The sequence below is a fragment of the Prunus persica genome, chromosome G3, assembly GCF_000346465.2.
Source record: "Prunus persica cultivar Lovell chromosome G3, Prunus_persica_NCBIv2, whole genome shotgun sequence".
NCBI lineage: Eukaryota > Viridiplantae > Streptophyta > Magnoliopsida > Rosales > Rosaceae > Prunus > Prunus persica.
Genome location: NC_034011.1, coordinates 4,341,191 through 4,360,519, shown reverse-complemented (window position 1 = coordinate 4,360,519; position 19,329 = coordinate 4,341,191). Strand labels below are relative to the sequence as shown.

The window sequence follows — 19,329 nt, the reverse complement described above, 5'->3', positions numbered from 1 at the left end:
AATAATTAAGAAATTGGTTTCTGTGTTTGGTCTCAATTTAGTTTTGATTTTCTTGGCTGTTATCAATCTAAGAGTTCTACGGTTCAATGTTAAACTCAAATATAAAAGATAACGGACGAACTTGTAATATTTTTTTAGTTAAGGTGTAACATTCCACATTGATTAACATAGAGGGGGTGATGTGCCTTATATGTACATACATGCCTCAATCTAGCACGAGACTTTTTGAGGGCTCACTAGCTTTGGAGTCATGGAAACTCCGAAGTTAAGCGAGTTTGGGCTAGAATAATATTATGATGGGTGACCCACTAGGAAGTTGCTCATAAGTTCTCAAAAATAAAACCGTGAGGACATGGGACTCAAAACGAACAATACTACCCTTATAAAAAATAAAGGAAGTTAGAGTGCCGCTAAACTAAATGATCATTTGACGACAGATTTGTTATCCAAAGCTCATGAAAAGCCAAATAATGTTAAAACAACTAGAAGAAAAGCTGAATTCTGGCTACATAAAAACCTCTAGCTGAGTAGGCTGGTATTTGTACACCTATGTTCCGCGCACACCATATTGACATAAATAGACCAGATTGGATGGGACACAATCATCATGTGATTCACTATCATACAATAAATTTTTTTGGAAGCTGATTTTCCTCTTCCTTTTTCTCACTTACACTCCTTTTTACTTTTTAATATTTTTTTAATTAATTTTGTTCTTTTTTGTTCTTTCTCTTTCCTATTATACTCTTACCCTACAATTCTCTTTAATAAACATGTACAATGACTTACTAATATTATGAAAGAATAAAAATCTAAGACTATTATGCATACTTTGCTCTCTGTATATGTAAGCTCCTAATGGAAGTTTGGTTAGTAGCATTCTTTCGATCTTCTACCATATTTATATGTTAGCCCAAAAAATTTATTATCTATTAACTACAACAAAGATACATAATACTCACATTTCTATCCAATTTCCATATTTTTGTTTGTTTGTTTGTTTTATTTATGTTAACTTTTCTTAACTTTAGTTATCAAAACCTTAATGTAGGGCAAGTGTAGAATAGGAAAGAGAAAGAATCAAAAAGAACAATATTGATTAAAAAGTATTAAATAGAAAAATAGAGTGTAACTGTGTAAGTGTAGAAAAGGAAAGTGAGAAAATTACCTCACATTTTCTTTTGTTGTGTTTTTAATATAAGTAGATATTTATTGATATTATATCTTAAAATAATAAATCTTAACCATATCGTCTACTTATATTATAATACATTGACGAGTTATACCACATGATCGTTTTCCAGTGCTATACAATAATTTCTCGTCCTCTTTGTAAGGTGAATTTTCGGGCACGAAGCAATGCCATTCCTTTCCCAACTGTATTGCCAAGAACCCGATCAGCATCCAATTTCCAAACCCAAAGGTATCAAATGGTGGTAGGCCCAAAAAGAGTGGTGAACTTTAATGGAGTAATGAGGCCTAACAAACTTTGGGCCCGGCCCACTTTACGGGCCTAGAATGAGGATTATAGTTGGGTGTTCATAACAGACGTTGGGGTCTCTATAGAACTTTCCGTTGATAAGAGAGCTTTGTTTATCATCAGGGCTATTGGGCTGGAACAATGAACCTTGTTTTCCTACGTTTAAAATGCAAGTTAATTATTTTTGCACTACTAATTAAAAAGTTATATAATATAATGTAAAAACTATGATTTTTTATATGATAAAATTATAATTAACCTCGAAGTTCAATACTAACAGTAAGCTGAACTAACTATACCACCAACTAATTATTAGTTTATAGATAATTCTATTTTCAATGTTGAAAGATGTCTCAAGTTCGAATCACATATTTCTCAAGTATATAAAAGTTCTATATACGCACGTGTAAATTATATATTTTTCTTCCTGATATTGGAAGTTGTCCCAAATTCAAACTGCTCTCCCCGTCTATTTTTAATTTATAATTTCTACCATCAAACTAATCGAATGTAAAATAGGTGTAATTGTTATTTCCCTCTGCCATAGTTGAAAATTGGATTCTCTCTCTATTATCATTAGAACTTTTATATACGGACTTGAAACATATGATACTGTGTACGGATTGATCATTTAAAAAAAATATGAAATTAAATAAAACTAACAAAGTAACGCCAAAAATGTGCATAGATATATCTCTAAGAAAAGTAGCACTAAAAATCTATGCAACCAAAAAAGCAACACAAGAAATCAGTACATCCACTCCACAAAAAAGTCATTCTAGCTAGTGCACATTTGAAATACAAACCCTACTTTTCAGACCATAAAACAAATTTTTTAAAAAAATATCTGAATAAGAAATCATACAAACCCAACTCTCTTCTCTTCTCTTCCCCCACCTCCGTATCCACCCTTTAAATACCCCCTCCACCCCTTCTTTTAGAACTCGTACCCAACAACTCTCTCTAATAATCTCTCTCTCTCTCTCTCTCTCTCTCTCTCTCTCTCAAACATTTAAGAAAATAGAATTAAAGCCTTGAAAATGGAACAAAATAATCTGCCGGTAGTGGCCAAGAAAATATGGAGCTTAGTACGTGTAGCTTTCTTCATGTTAAGAAAGGGCATTTCAAAGCGGAAGCTCCTCCTCGACCTCAACATGATGATGAAGCGTGGCAAGCTCGCCAGCAAAGCCCTAAGCAACCTCATGTTCCACCACCACCACCACCACCACAGCCAAAGCCACTCCCACCACTGCAGCGCCGCCTCCTCCGCCGCCCCTCGGGAGTACGAGTTCAGCTGCAGCAACACCCCCAACTACACCTTCCACCTCATGGGCAAGCGCCGCCACCAGAGCCACCACCACAACTTCTTTGCGTGTGCTCACGCGCCGCCCACTCAGGATGACGAGGTGGCAGCCGCTGGCGTCGTGAAGGCGGTGCTGGAGATGTTGAATAACGAAGTGATGGCTGCGGAGGCGGTGGCTTCGGTGGCAGCGTCACCGCTTCCCGGGTTCGGGAAGAGCCCCATGGTCCGCCAGCTGAGGATAACGGACTCTCCGTTTCCGTTGAGGGAGGCGGACGAGGACAGCCACGTGGACAAAGCGGCGGAGGAGTTTATAGAGAAGTTCTACAAGAATTTGTGGCAGCAGAACAGAATGCAGGACTGATCAGTTTGGGGTCATGCATATAATTATCCGTTGAAGATATTTATGTCAAGCGCAGCGCAGTTTATGTTTAATTTGAGAAGTTATGGTCATTTGAGTCCGCCGATATTGTTGTTGTTGTTGGGTGTTTGATAAACAATAAAATTAAGAGAATTAGCTTAGCTTAATTAATTTGTGTCAACCTGCTGTTGTTTTTCTTAATTTCAATTTCAAGTCTTTAATTGATTTCTATGTTCTTGAAAACACTGCATTATCAAAACCAAAACAAAAGTTGGTCAATCCAAATTTTCAGGCTTTTAGCCTCATGGGTTTTCTATTTCTTTTCATAAATATTAACTTTGCATTTGGTTTTTTTTTAAAAATAAAAAAAAGACATAAACAGATTCCCGGTATATATATATATATATATATATTTGGAATTAAAAATTACAAAAACAAAGATACAGTATATTCATCATCTCTCAAGGTACCAGTTCGTACAGCAAAGCTTGCAGGAACCTTGGGAGAAAGTTTTATTTTGTTTAATCTTATATATTTCTTAATTTTTCACTTTAAATTTCCTACCTATTGAAAATCAAATTAATGCATGCATGCATAATATTCTAATTTCCGGCATAATTTATTATATGTAATTTCTTATGGGATTTGTAATTTCAAAGCCAGGTTGGAAAGTCTGAACACTGCTAATCATTTGAACCTTAGTTTGCAAGTCATATGCATGCGCTCCAATTTACAAGGACCAGTTTGGGGCCAAGAGAGAGAGAGAGAGAGAGAGAGAGAGAGAGAGAGAGAGTTGATTATGCTATAAATTAAATTAAATTAAATGAAAATTCAAAAGCTGAGAGTGGCTTTTACAGCTACAGTACCACTTCCACTACATCCTGATGTGATTCCACTATGTTAAAGCGAAACCAATATAGTACGAGCTAAACGCTGGCCCCTCCTCCCCCTAAAAAAATTAGCCACCTTTTTATTTATTTATATACTTTTTCTTTGTTTCTCTCTTTTTTCCTTTGTTTTTATCAAGTTTTATAAGAAAACTAGCTGCTTTTTTGAAGATTGTATACATAGTCATACACTCAAATTACAAATGAAAAGAAACATAGCACTATTGATATGAGGGTTTCGTAAAGAAGAGACGTCTTTACCAGACAGCTAGGACGTGCTATGAAGCCGTTGATAATGACCACACCAACAGAGAAAAAGTTCAAAACATGGGTAAAAATCCAAAAATAAATCCTGTTCCAGCACATTTCATTGTGCGTAGGTGCATGGAGCTTGGTCAAATTAAAAGTTCATTTCATAAAGAAAGGTTTATGTCAGTTTTAATTCTAAAACAAGGTTAACGTTGGATGTTAGTTTGACACAGATGGATTAGGTAATTAGGTATACATGACACAGAGATTAATTAACTCTATAGGTTGCCCTCTAATGGTTATGGTAATTATACCATTTCCCCTACCTCGCCTAATGTCACTTGAGCTACTCAGGGGTACATCTCAAAGGGTTATTTTTTTGATAGCTAGGTTCAAAACCTTTGAATTTTTTTAAAAGACGAATAAATATCGTATCAAAGCCTTATTTATTTCTCTTTAATATAAATCACTGGTTTGCAAGTCAAAATTCTTTCCCATTGGACTGGACGCAATTCGCATAAGCCCTAAACCTTAGAATCTTAAAAACTAGGTCTCCAGCCATCTCATATATTAAAGCGATGGGCATGCATTATTGTCTTGAAGAATCTCATATAGAACCACTCCAATCCAAAGCTCTGAGCCGACAAAAGGCCAATGCAAACAATAGTATAATTAATTTCTAGTTAACTCCAAAAATTAATGTTCATGTCGATCCCAATAGTAGATATGTGAAAGTGAGATGCATATATATATGTTGGTATTTCTTGCGGGCAAAGATGTTTGTTTTGGCTAAGCATTGTGGGCAGAAGTGCTAATGAATTGCAAGTCGCTTTAACTTTATAATTTCCATATTTTTAATGTGAAAGGTGTCATCAATCTAAGCTCTCTCATAAAGCCAAAACCTTTAAGTAATATGTTAGGTGAAAATAAGAAATCCAGGCATATTGCTAGACAGATGTCACCTTTTGAACTCACCGCTGGTCAAGATGGACATGCTTCACGTGTAAAATCAAACTTGTAGATTAAGAATTATATCAAGGATTATTTAGTGAAAACAACTCCTTTGTTATTTAAATAAAGGTTAATTGAACACCTGCTATCCTAGGCACGCAGACTTAGTTATTAAGAGAAGAGAATGATACTTTCTCTCCCCCCGAAACATGATATTGGCAAGAAAAATCTTTTTTTTCAGGTTTTTTATTTTTATTTTTATGGTACTATATGAATTCCATATATTTCTCACATTTATATGTAAGCCCCTTCACTTTGGGTGCTTTTGTTTCCTGTTAGTGTAGAATTTGTTGGTCTTTCATGATCTCTCTAGAGTACCGGTGCTACAATGAGCCTTTTGGATCAACTCTGAGTGAACTGGGCTTTATTTTTTCTGTCTTTCTCATTGTCTTGCTGAACTTAATCTTTTCATATTATTATATGCAAGAACCTCTATTTGGGATGTATTCTTATTTTGGGATGTGTTCTTACTATTAATATCTTGTACCCATGTTATAATGAATGTATGCTTGTTCTCAAAATAGAACAAAAAAAACTTTGGTAACAGGTGAGTTAAGAGGATTTTGTATTTTATTCAAATTATATGAGTAATAAATTTAGTTTAAGAAAAAAAGGGATTCTTATATATATACATATATTTTTTGAATACAATGAGAGCGGTTTCTCATATACACATTACTACGATTTTATGGGGTTCGAACTTGAGACCATTGGTATAATGTCATTTTCTATTAGATTAGATCCCGTAATTAGAGATTCTTATATTTAAGTTTCTAGTTCTTGAGCTATAAAGAGACTATATAACACAATAATCCACTTAAGTTATAGGCATGGAGGTGTGGATGGGTAGGTTGGGTTGTGATGGTGGTGGGGCCGGTAGCTACAGATTTTGTACATTGTATTCATTGATTTTTTTCTAGTTTCATGCCTGAACAGAACATGAATATTGATAAATAGATGTGACTACTATTAATATAAATAGATCAAATTCGGGTCGTCTATTCTCTAAAAATCTGAAAATACCCACCCTTAATTTCTAATCACTAATCTCCTTTTCTCTCTAACATTTTTCTAGTTCAACAAACATATATAGCTGCTAAGGGTTTGGATTAATATTGCACCACATGATAACGGTTGACTTGTAGAATTTGATAAAACATGATAAAATATCACCCGAAGTATTCACAGTACATCATTCCAACGAAGAAAAAGTAAATTTCAGTCTCCACTTTTCACACTCAAATTTTTAACAAGGCCTCCCTTGCTTCACTTTTGCCATTCCACTTTCTCTCTCATATGTGAGATATTTTATGCAAGTTTTTTGTTGGGGAGGCTCGTGCAAATCAGTTCTTGTCAGCTCGATTGCACCAATATTTTTCTTTCTAATTAACTTTATAACTCGTATTGATTTGGTTTGGCCGCGTTCGAAGATACGTTGAATTCAAATCTCATGAACGACAATTTGAGTTTCTTCTTATATTAGATAAGTTAGAAAAGTAAGAGCCAATATTTACGCAAGTTCAAATAAACTCGGTTAGAATAATCTCATAATTGAGGTGATTAATTGCCAAACTCCTAATTTTAAGGCGCTTATGTTGCAGCTTAGATTGTGTGGGTCGAAAACTAAAGATTCTTTCAAATTTAGCTGTGGATTTTGGGTTCAATTATTGGACTCTTTTTCGTTTTATATTTGATATGTATAATGTGTGTGTGTATATATATATACCTGATCTGATACTGACATGCTTTTCGTCTGTATTTTTGTTTGACATATTTGACATTTCATACTTCGAAGTAGTTGACTAGTCAGGATCACACCTTTTTCTATGTAACCAAATTTTAGATGCATGGGCCCATCAAATTATACGTTCATCGTTTGTAGCACTAAAACACTCTTCCAAGGCTGTCCAAGAACAAGAAAGGAAATGTTTTGTTGTGATGAAAGTGTTATTTTGCTTTTCTTTTTTACTAAAGTTCGCAAGTAAATGATGCGTTTGTATACATGTCAGAGTCTTTACTCGTTAAGAATAAATGAAGTTCAGAATGAATTCAGATTTGAATAAACGACAGACTAACTCATTATTTATTAAGTAAAATTTAATGAAAAAGGTTGATGCGTACAGAGCATTACTGAAAGATCACCTTTTATTACTGAAGGAAGGAAAAAATAGTAGAAAATTGATATATACTATGGTCTTGGGACAAAACAATGTGCATGTGCAAGATATTAAATTTGACTTCAAATTGAAAACTATGAGCAAAAAGCCTTGCTTTAAAGGTGGGGGAACTTGAAAGTGGCAAAATTATACGGCTCCAAAAAAAAGTTCAATTTCTTTCATGCCAACCTTCCTCCATTTCCCCCACTCACAAAAAGAGGGTCTTACAATAATACAAAGCATGCATCCTCTAATTACATTTGTGAGTGCAACATCAAAATGCCCACACGCATATCATTTTTGGACGTTTATGCATACACTATGTGCATGAAAGTTGTTCAAAAGCTTGCACTGATCTGACTCTGAAATAAAAAGTTACTAGAATGGAAATTGATTTGTTTGGTATTGGTATAATGTATTCCGTGATCCCTTGTTTTAAAAGGTAGACAAAGAAAAGCGAAGAGGATGATGTAAGGAGAGATATTTTGGTTTTTATATTTGTTATTATAAAATATGCGTGTCAACTCAAACACGATATGATTAAGTTATTAGTTTTTTCAGGTTAGTTGAATTTTTTTGATAAAAGTGATATTGGGAGAGGAGGGAATCAAACCTAGAATCTCGGGTACATGAATAAATGCTCATAATAACTACTTGAGCTATAAATCTCTTACTGGGTTGGTGAATTTTTTTAATTAAATAACTCAAATTAATAAGGAAAAACTTTTATTATAACTGTAACATCGCGTGATTGTGTTATGTATGTATAAAGTCTAAAATTCATCATTTTGAGTTTAAAAATGAGTTATTAATTAGTGCTTGATGATGAGTACTAAAAATAACACGACTCAAATACGAGATACTTGTAACAATACAATACTCTATTAAGGCCATCGATCCTTAATAACATGTTGTACATGAAATTGAATACATGGATGATGAACATAGTTGCATGTCCATGACAAGGTGAACTGTGTTGCAACTTTGCAACCCAAAAGTTAAAAAAGATGTTTTAACGTTAACGTTCATATGTATTAGGTTGAGTGTGTGATTTATATAAATTCGAGTGTCTTAATTTTTAAATGTTCCAAAAAGCAAGCTTAGAAAACGACCCCAAAGAAAGAGTTGGTAGGTGGTAGGCGAAGTGCCTAATAATTGAACCTCACTCGACCACACCAACGATCTCTCTCTAGCAAGATCATGCCAAGAACTTACTTCCATGATCTTTTCATTGCCATGGAAGCTTTCTTTTTTTTTTTTTTTGGCATATACATTTTGAGACACATGGCATTCCACGCAAATAATTAAGGATTATGTCAAATACAAGTACCATCAATCTCATTCAGGCAACATATCTAGCTAGCTTTACCAAACCCAAGAAAAAAAAGAAAAAAAAAAGAAAAAGAAAAAAAAGTATAGCTCGGTCAAAAGAAAGGGGGGAGGGGTGTTAAAAAAAAAAAACCAAACTTTGTAGTGCTTTTTAATCTTTCACAATTAGCATGTGCATTAGTGAGAAAGCAAGTCTTTACCTTAGTGCTACATTGGCAGCTAATTTACTTTGAGTTGCAAAAATAATTATTGGGAAGCAAACTTGGGGCAACTGGAAAAGTTGTCGTACGCATTGCTTTTTTTTCCCTTTTGCTTCAGAATTATTATTGTTCATGCTTGAAGAGACTTTATAGGTCATATGCTTTGCTTTTTGGCCACTTAGAATGAGAGTTGTTTTGATTTGCATCCAAAGCCATAACTTGTGTTGCCCTAAATATATGTTGCTCATCCACAGAATTAAATTAGGAGAATTCTATTGGTATTGGGCACCAAAAGTCTAGCTGTTGGGGTTTGAGGTGGCAATTCCTAACTCAATACCTCTGACCTCAATAATTCTGCACACTATTAATTTGATTATCCAAACCAAGCTCCAGCAGAATGTACGATATGTACAGCTCAAAAATGGTATTGGATAGGATGAGTGTATTATGGATAAGTAATCCAACAATTTAAATTTTTTATATATATATACAGTTTTTCTCTTATGCAGACGTTATTACCATGCAGACGTCATTGTAAATAAAGAGGAGTAGTAGAAAATACATGATTTCTGCGTGTGCATGATAATAACGTCCGAACAGTTTACTTATTATGAGATATTAACCTTTTTTTTTTTTACCAGAATAATAATGTCCGAACATCTATATCAGAGAAAATTTGTATTATACCAAAGGATAAAGGGGCTTAAATCAATCCCCCTGTGTCTTTCTTATTAAGGAAAAGTGGCCTAGCTAGACAGAGATTCCAGTGCAACTTTATTATATGGCTTCATATCATACGATCTAAAATTTCCTTTAAATGACTTCTCAGCAAATAGGAGCACGATCTCCAGCACTGACAAATTAAAATATGGCCATTCAATTCAATTAGATAAATACCTAAAAAGAAAAGATTTGGACATGTAGAATCTGGATTAAGAGAATAAAATATACCGCTATTGGATAAAATGTGAATCAACATCATGAGACTTATCAACATAACCAGGGACGGACCCAGGAATTTTGTGTCGTGGGGTCATAGTGTAAAAGTTCAATTTTTTTTTGGGGCTTCAAGGCTTGGTGGGGAAGAGGGTTAAAGGTTTGTGGGGGGGTGAAGATTGGGGATTTAGGTTTTAGGGTTTAGAAAATAGGTGTTTTGGAATGAAAATTCGGGAGGAAGAAGAAGGGAAACTGATCTGTGTTTTTTTTTTATAACACCTGGACCAAAACGACGTCGTTTTGGCCAGGTCTTTTAAAAAAAAATTCGCTGGTCCAAAACGACGCCGTTTTGGCCAGCGAGTTTTAAAAAAAAATTCGCGCGTCTGGTCCAAAATGACGCCGTTTTGGCCAGTCTGTTTTTAAAAAAAAAATAGAAGCTGGCCCAAAACGACGCCGTTTTGGCCAGCTTCTTTCAAACAGAACAGAGCCCTGTTCATCTTCTTCTTCCTCTTGTCTGCAAATCCCCTCTCTCATGGGGTCATACCCCATTTCAAAGCCACCTTCTACCTTGCTTCCATGGAGTCCATGGGGTCGTTTGACCCCATTGACCCCACTGTGGGTCCGTCTCTGAACATAACCTAACCCTTGGTATTATTGTTTCAGATATATGCTTACCTTTCAAAGGGGTGCAACATGGATGACTTCAACATGAACTCAACTCAAAATTTGAATGGGCTAAGTGAGTTAGAGAAAGCATGCACTAGCTATAAGCATGGGTTGATAGATTAGCATTCAACCCATACTCGATCAATCGAAACCTTATAACTGTAACTTGTAGACATATACATAAGACTCTATACATATTCTATTTTAAAAAATAATATCAAATGTCAAATAATAGATATTTAAGTTGAGAAATATTAAATAATAGTTGATCTCATACTCGTTTATTCTCTCATCAATACGTGACTTTTTCGATTCATGAGACTTCTCTCATTTCAAGTAAACATGTTTGATCCAATCTCCTCATTTGGTTGCTCGCATTGGATTGGAGTTGAGTCCAAGCGAGTCCTTATGAGTCACAACCCTCTAGATGAGACTTGTAAGACACAATATGCTGGACGGTTATCCAATCCCAACATACTAAACAACGGTCATGACACTTGTTCAATTTAATTGAAATAGTCTAATCTGGTCCGACCTGCCAAACATAGGGAGGAATGTAAGCCACAAGATGTTGGACTATTGTCGAATTAATAAGTCCAAAACAAACATTTATAAGAAGTGAAGAAATGGGGCTAACGCTCAAGAGAAAAACTAAACAATAACTTGAGGCATACAAACTCCGAGTAAATCTTCACTAAGAAACTAAACATTTATAAGTTTATTAAACAACGGTTAGCATATTAGTCTAATTAATTGAAACAGTCCAATCTAGACCAATCCACCAACGGGGCATATATCGAATTAACCTGCATATTTCAGGTTATTTTTGGCAAATTAAACATATGGACTGAACTGTTAAGTTGAGCCCAACCCAATCATTCTAGGCAACTTGAGCTCAATCTGGCTTAACAAGTTGGGCTTCAGTTGACTTCATTGGTACTTGATCAATTGACCTTGGGCTCAAACCCAAATTGGGTAGATGTCTACTTGAGCTTCGACTAGACGTCCTAACCTGCCAACCACCCAACTTGCTCTACTCCCACCCAAAAAGTTATATCATTCTGAATTCAAAATTCACAAACACATAGCCATACATGTTTCACCAATCAGGCTTCAATTTGTTTAGGTAAACTACTTTTTTTGAGGAGGTTAGAATGAGGGTCATAGTGAGGGGGTTTTTAAATAGCTATCCGATTCAGTGTTGAGTTATTATTTGACAGTTTGGACTAAATTCTCATTGTAGCCCCTGAACATAGCTCCTTATTACATAAGCTCCCGCTTTTTCTTTGGTCACAGCTGCTAAATTGCTAATGCCATCCAAAATTTACTCTTCTTTCTTTTTTGGTCGATTAACCAACATTTTAAAAAAATAAAAAATGAAGATGTTGTATTGGCCATTAGCCAAATATTGACCTTCAACCTACAAAAAAGGGTTCAAGTCCAAAGGCATCATAATGTCTCATAGACCAAGATAAAAGTGTTATTGGGCCACTGATAATAAGGAACCGTACCAAATGGCTAAAGAATTGTAAAAAAATGAAATCGCCCACCGTGGGGCTCGAACCCACGACCACAAGGTTAAGAGCCTTGCGCTCTACCAACTGAGCTAGACGGGCTTGTTGTTTGTAACTCCACTTTCTGTTTACTAATCTGTTATCCCGCGCTCTATACCAAAGGCCAAACTAAGCAATTAGATTAATCATTCAATCATTAGAATTCAAGATTTCCAAGAATTAAAAAACAAGCCAATTAGAACAATCATACATCTTTCTAAACGTGTCATGTCTTTGAAAAAAATTTGACTTTCGGTACAGATAATAACCATTACAAATTGAGGTTGCTTATAATTATATTAACACAACTTTTCTATCGTAAAAGACTATCATTCGCATGAGATTTTTTCCACATATAATTTTTTAAAAACCTATAAGAAATACTATTGTGCCGAAATATACCTGAATTTTACAATCATTATGATTCGTTTTTGTTTGTGATGACTATGATTCTTATGCACACACATTCTCTCCTATTTTCCAAAATAACCTCAATTAGTTTGATTGTAGAAAGAATCTTCGATAGACATTGCAACATGGTCTTTTGACAGTCGGTGAGATAAGTTCACTTTGAATTTTGTGAGAAGTGGTTCTAAATCTCAACCTGTGGACAAATTGTGCTCCAATTCAACTACTATTATTTTCGATAAAAATAAAATCACTATTATTTTTGCTTTTATGAAACTAACTTTTCTTAGAAGCAATTTTTTTTTTTTGGGTTAGAAGAATTTTGTTAGAAGCATTTGAAAATTGAAATTGAGATATAAAAAATCGTAACGTTTTCCACAAAATAATCATGACTTCAATCAGTCAACGATGAATCTATGAAAGTTCTTACTTTCCAATTATTTGCAGGCACCGCGAGGTGGCTAGGGCAGTTTGGGAAGTTCAGAATTCCATCAAGCCCTTTTTCGTCTTTGCACACAAATTGTTTTTCAACCCCCTGAATAAACAAAATAAAAAACCTAAATCCCACCGTGAATTACCCCTCCTCATCAACGTCCCCAATTCACCGACATGAAAAAAATAAAAATAAATAACTTTCCCAAATTTCACTTTATTTCCTTTATTTTTCGAATAAAACGTTTAATTATAAATTAATACCTTTCAATGCCTTCGTCTTCGCTCTTTCTCTCTCTCTGAAACTAGTCGAAGCCCTCCCTCTGAGTCTTTCTGATCTCTTCCAAACCCTAGTTTCTCTTCAACGATCACAGGCTCAGCGATTCGCGAATTGCCGATTGAACCCCAAGACTCCACATTCTTTCGACGCATTACTTAGCCAATAGTCGAGGCCTTAAACGGCGGCGCGGAGAAGACGGAGCATGAGAATCGGACGATGAACGATGCCGGTACCGCGTGGCGGAGTGCGCAGGGGACGAGGAGCAGCAGGAGCAGCAGCTAAGAAGCAGAAAAAGGAGAAGATTCCGAGTCCGATCGACGCTGGAGAGGCGATAGCGACGAGAACAAGGCGGAGGCGAGCGGCGGCTGCGGCGGCAGAAGCAGTGCCGAGTAATCCGAATAACAGGAACGAGACTAATAAGGCGAAAGAAGAGGAGCACAAACGAGAGGAGGTGGTGGTGGTGGGTGATGAGCAAAACGTAGTCGTTGAGGAGGAGGAGGAGGAGGAGGAGGAGAAGGAAGTGGAAGAGAAGAAAATGGATGAGTATAGTGGCGGAGGCGGGGCCGGCGGCGCTCCGAGTAATGATAAGGCAAATGCTGGTGAAGACGAAGGAAGCACAACTCCGCTTCCTGAGAAGGTTTTATTTTTATTATTGTTTACATTACTTTTTATATTTGTAACGAAAGGATTTGGTCTTTACCGAATCCTATCGAAGATGAATGCCGTTTGGTGGTCATCCTGCATAATTTGGGTGCATTTATAGTATATTGCGGGAAGTGGGATTGTGGGGGCATTGGGGTTTGATACTGTGGTTGAGTGAACATGTTTGTTTTTGTTTGATTTAGCTTTGAGGTTTCGTAAGCAGTGTGTATACTTGGATCAGAATCCTCTCTCCATTTTATGAAATGGAGAGGTCTGGTTGGTAGATCATGGCCATTTATTTAGTATGGTTCTGGGAACAAGTGTTTTGGTAGATAGGCTATGTGGTGTTCTATATGTTGACATTATTGATCATAATGTTTGACGACTTATCCCTAATTTGTACTGCATTTTGGTGTTTTGCCTGATTGCTCGCTTCCTTTAAATGGGCAAGAATTGAAACCTGAACTTTACCTCCTGTAACCCCTTTTGGAAACTTTGGTTGACTCTGAGAAGGTGTCTGGGCACCTTTTTCTAGATCACGTTAGCACAATTAAGGAGTGAAAACAAATTAAGTTACTGGTTGAAGTTGGAGTGCAGTTATGGAGGTATTTTGTGAACTAGAAGTGTACTGCATGATCTATTTCTTAGAATCACATAATGTATTGATGGATACTGTATAAGCAGCATAGTGTTTCTGTGTATTGACTCACATTTTTTATGATCACCATGCTGTAGTCCTTGTGTCCTGTTAGTTATAGGTATATCCCATTATATATTCTTGAATAATAATAATTGTTTTAATTATTACTAATAATAACGAGCAGTAGTTATAACTAAAACTCTGAGAATTGCACCACTATGCTTAGTCTAACAAGTGCTGCCTCTAGAGACAACGTCCATAGTTGTTTTTTTTTTTTTGAATCGCTTGACATAAATTGTTGTCTTTATGCTAATTCCTAGGTTTGTTGCTGCAGGTTCATGTTGGTGGTTCCCCTGTTTACAAAGTAGAACGAAAGCTGGGTAAGGGTGGCTTCGGACAAGTTTTTGTTGGTCGACGTGTTTTGAATACAAATGAGAGAACTGGCCCAGGAGCTGTAGAGGTATAACAATTTGTTAAATTTGACTGTTGAGTTTTATTCTCTCTGTCTTTACCTTTTACTTTCTTTTGTCTCTCACTTACCTACACATTCTTTTCCTTGGTATCTTAGGTAGCCTTAAAATTCGAGCATAGAAATAGTAAAGGGTGTAACTATGGACCACCAGCTGAGTGGCTAGTATACAAGTAAGCATGCCTCTATCTCTCTTGTTTTGGTATTGTTTTTAAATTTTATTTGTGTATCCATAATTTACTTTGTGTTGCTTGTACAGCACTCTTGGTGGCAGCCATGGTGTGCCTCGAGTACACTTTAAAGGCCAGCAAGGCGACTATTATATCATGGTAAGCAGTCTTTTTTTGGCTTACTTGTTTTGAGTCTTGTTAGCCATACTATAATGTTTTGGGAGTCATATGATATACTAGTTCATGAATAGCTTTTTGATTTTGACTGAAAACTTTTATGCTGCAGGTTATGGATATGTTGGGGCCAAGCTTGTGGGATGTTTGGAATAATAACTCTCATACGTAAGTTTCAGTTACAAAATTGACTCCTAATTTAGTAAATAGTTTAATTATTATCTTACGGATTTCATGAATTTTCAGTTTCATAATTTAGTTGTCTTCTGAATTTTAGAATGACCACTGAAATGGTTGCATGCATTGCCATTGAAGCAATATCAATATTGGAGAAGATGCATTCTCGAGGGTAAGATTTTTTTGTTACAAATCAATGCACATTTGTTATCATTGTCGTTGTTTATCTCTCTCTCTCTCTCTCTCTCTCGCCTTCCTTTCCCTCTCATATCATTTCACTTTGGTGCATTGGTCTGGAACATTATTATATCCAGAAAAAACCTTTCGGCTATGTGATCGATTTCTTTAGAGAAGTTTATATGTGGGAAGTATTAATGCGAAAGAATAAGTATGCCTATGATTCTTCTGTCTGATAGCTTGATATCATCTTTAGGCGTTTCAACAATACAAGAGCACATGGCGTGCACAATTTACTCTTTTCCTCTACATCATACAATTTTGTTGTTTAGTTTATTAAGACATTAGGAAGCTAGTTATATAGAAAGCTTGTATGGACAATATGGTCTGTTTGGAGTTTTGATTTAGAAATTGTTTGGGACAGTTGAAGTAGTTTTGGGGGATAGTCACTGTATTTGTGTTTTGGCTATCTTATTAAATTGAATGTGTTTAGGATTAGTTCTTCAGATGTTTTTGCAGTTTGTTGAAAGCCATATTAAAAATGATTTTTAAGCTATGCTACCACATCTATTTTCAGGTATGTACATGGGGATGTAAAGCCTGAGAATTTTCTGCTTGGCCCACCTGGGACTTCTGACGAGAAAAAGTTGTTTTTAGTTGATCTTGGACTAGGTATTTTGTGAATCTCGGTTTCCTTAATGTTAAGTAGTATAGTGGTTCTCAGTAAGTTATCATATTATAACTTGTTTTGGGTTTATCAGCAACTAGATGGAGAGAAACTACAACTGGTCGGCATGTAGAATATGACCAGAGGCCAGATGTTTTCAGGTATAAGCATGGTTTCCTATCTAGTCTTCTTGGTTAGTTTGAATGCTGCTTTCTTTTTGCCTTCCTCTTCTTTATGCTCCCTTGTTCAAGCTTTCTGCTACTTAGTTCTTTAGTTTTTTGGTCCGACAGAGGAACAGTGCGTTATGCCAGCGTGCATGCTCATTTAGGGAGAACGGGTAGTAGGAGAGATGATCTCGAGTCTCTAGCTTACACCCTTGTATTCCTTCTTCGCGGTCGTCTGCCTTGGCAAGGATACCAGGTTTGCCCTTTCTTTCTTTGCTTAAATAAAAATTTCTGTCTTGCCTACCTTGCTTTTATTTTACTTTTAGCATGGTGGTTCTTTCAGGGAGAGAATAAAGGGTTTCTTGTTTGCAAGAAGAAGATGGCAACATCTCCAGAGATATTGTGTTCCTTCTCTCCACAGCCTTTTAGACAGTTTGTGGAATATGTGGTGAACTTGAAGTTTGATGAAGAACCTAATTATGCAAAATATATATCCCTCTTTGATGGGATTGTTGGTCCAAATCCTGATATCAGGCCAATAAACACAGAGGGTGCACAGAAGGTATGTATCATCTTCTCTCCTTTTGTTGATGATGCTTACCCTTGAGCAGTAGTTTATGTACTTATATTTTTAGAAGAAGGATTGTGCATCTAATATATGCTCCATGTATTGTGAAGCTTATTAATCTGGTTGGTCATAAGAGAGGAAGATTGACAATGGAGGAAGATGATGAACAACCAAAGAAGAGGATTCGAATGGGTACGCCAGCAACACAATGGATTAGTGTCTATAATGCTCGCAGACCAATGAAGCAAAGGTATTTGTATGACCCAAGCAGTGAATCATTTACTTATTTGGTGATGGTTTTGGGGACTTCTATTCTTGATAATATAATAGATATACCCTGTGTATCTTGCTTTCTATTTTTATAGTTAAATTGTTGTCTTCTTGTCGTCATATTGTTTAAACTGTTTCTTCTCATGTTTCTATAGGTATCACTATAATGTGGCTGATACAAGGCTTGCTCAGCATATCGAGAAGGGGAACGAGGATGGGTTATATATTAGCAGTGTGGCCTCTTCTCAAGATTTGTGGGCCTTAATTATGGATGCAGGCACTGATTTCACTTCCCAAGTTTACGAACTCTCACCATGTTCTCTTCACAAGGTACATGCATATGCTTTTTAATCAACCTGAAGTGATTGTCTTCGTTGGCATACTGACTTTGTTTTTACGAGAGTTTGTATGTTCAATTTGTTATTTTATTGCTAACTTTTAATAAACTGTTTGCATGTAACATTCCTTACATTCAAATTGTAATGTTTCATGAATTTTTTGGATGTGTTTGAAGGAATGGATAATGGAGCAGTGGGAGAATAACTATTACATCAGTGCGATAGCTGGAGCTACTAATGGGAGTTCATTAGTAGTAATGTCCAAGGGTTAGTATAGTGTTTTGGGGTTTTCATGGACATTTAAACTGGAAAGGGTTTGTTTTCTTTTTGATTTTTTGAATTCTTTTATTTATTACTGATGTCAATTGTTCGGTCCAGGTACACCATTTACTCAGCAGTCGTACAAAGTAAGCGATACATTTCCTTTTAAGTGGATTAACAAAAAGTGGAGGGAGGGTTTTTATGTTACTGCAATGGCCACTTCAGGAAGTAGATGGGCAGTTGTTATGTCTCGTGGTGCAGGTTATTCGGAGCAGGTAATCTTGGATGAAAAAGCACATTTCTTTCTCTGACTTGTCTTTCCAATTGCCTATGGTGGTTAGCACTTTTGATTTTATAGTAGGTAGTGAGTAATTGGAGAAACAATTTGGCCTAGTGAATTAGTGAACTGTACAGAACTATTTATTTAACAGGGCAGACCATATTTTGTTTTTCAGGTTGTTGAACTAGATTTCCTTTATCCCAGCGAAGGTATTCATCGGCGGTGGGACTCTGGATATCGTATAACAGCAACTGCAGCAACGTGGGATCAGGCTGCATTTGTTCTTAGTGTGCCAAGGAGGAAGCCTCAAGACGAAACACAAGAGACTCTTCGTACTTCTGCTTTTCCTAGTCCGCATGTCAAGGTAACATATATTTATCATTTTGTTTTGTCAAGGACCTTTTCTTTTTCGTCTTTCAATATGTTGGCGTAAGAGTAACTCAAATCCGGGTATTACAGGAGAAGTGGGCTAAGAATCTCTATATTGCATCTATGTGTTATGGACGAACAGTTTCTTAAGCTGCTGAGAATTGTTTGGATGCTCCATACACCATCCGGTATTGCTCTGATAGCTCTTCCGATTCTCTCTCTCGACTGGGGTGTCGTAACACCCACCATTGACAAAATTTTGATGACTTGAAGATGCTCTAGTTAATTGTAATTATAGAAACTTTTAGCGGAAACCTATTGTTCGTCTGTGTGGGAACTGTCACTTGATGTCAATGATAAATTAAAAGCTTATTTTCTTGCAAAAAAGGAGCATATTGCCTATTTTCTACTCCAAGGACCTTCACGTCAGAAATATTCGTATATGCTTTAACCACAACTTGAACGAACCAATCTGGCATCCTTGTCAAACGATCACTTACCTACAAGTTTGGAATATTGTGATCTGCTTTGGCACGTGACTAGTTTTGGGAGCGAAATTGAAACTATGGGAGTATTTATATGTAATATATATATAATCACTTGAACTGCAAGGTTTTTGATGAGGAACAAAACAAGAAGAAACAATAACAGAACAAAGCCCCGAGTCTCACCGAGGCCATAACGAAGAAACAATATAAACTTGTTGCTCTACAAA

At 36.0% G+C, this 19,329-nt stretch overlaps 2 protein-coding genes and 1 non-coding gene across 3 annotated transcripts; 2 read left to right on the top strand and 1 right to left on the bottom strand.

Annotated features, from left to right (window-relative positions):
- LOC18783655 lies at positions 2,124-3,312 on the top strand. Its single transcript, XM_007216681.2, has one exon. It carries the CDS (start codon positions 2,521-2,523, stop codon positions 3,142-3,144), a length of 624 nt encoding a protein of 207 aa, XP_007216743.1. The 5' UTR covers positions 2,124-2,520; the 3' UTR covers positions 3,145-3,312.
- On the bottom strand, positions 12,119-12,191 carry TRNAK-CUU. The gene has a single exon. It is a non-coding gene; the product is annotated as a tRNA-Lys (tRNA).
- Positions 13,223-19,023, top strand: LOC18782670 (casein kinase 1-like protein HD16). The gene is made up of 16 exons (XM_007216951.2): positions 13,223-13,885; positions 14,865-14,990; positions 15,099-15,172; positions 15,259-15,328; positions 15,456-15,511; positions 15,621-15,692; positions 16,275-16,369; positions 16,459-16,525; positions 16,655-16,784; positions 16,872-17,090; positions 17,207-17,346; positions 17,522-17,696; positions 17,881-17,971; positions 18,083-18,240; positions 18,421-18,609; positions 18,705-19,023. Exons 1-16 carry the CDS (start codon positions 13,472-13,474, stop codon positions 18,762-18,764), a joined length of 2,136 nt encoding a protein of 711 aa, XP_007217013.1. The 5' UTR covers positions 13,223-13,471; the 3' UTR covers positions 18,765-19,023.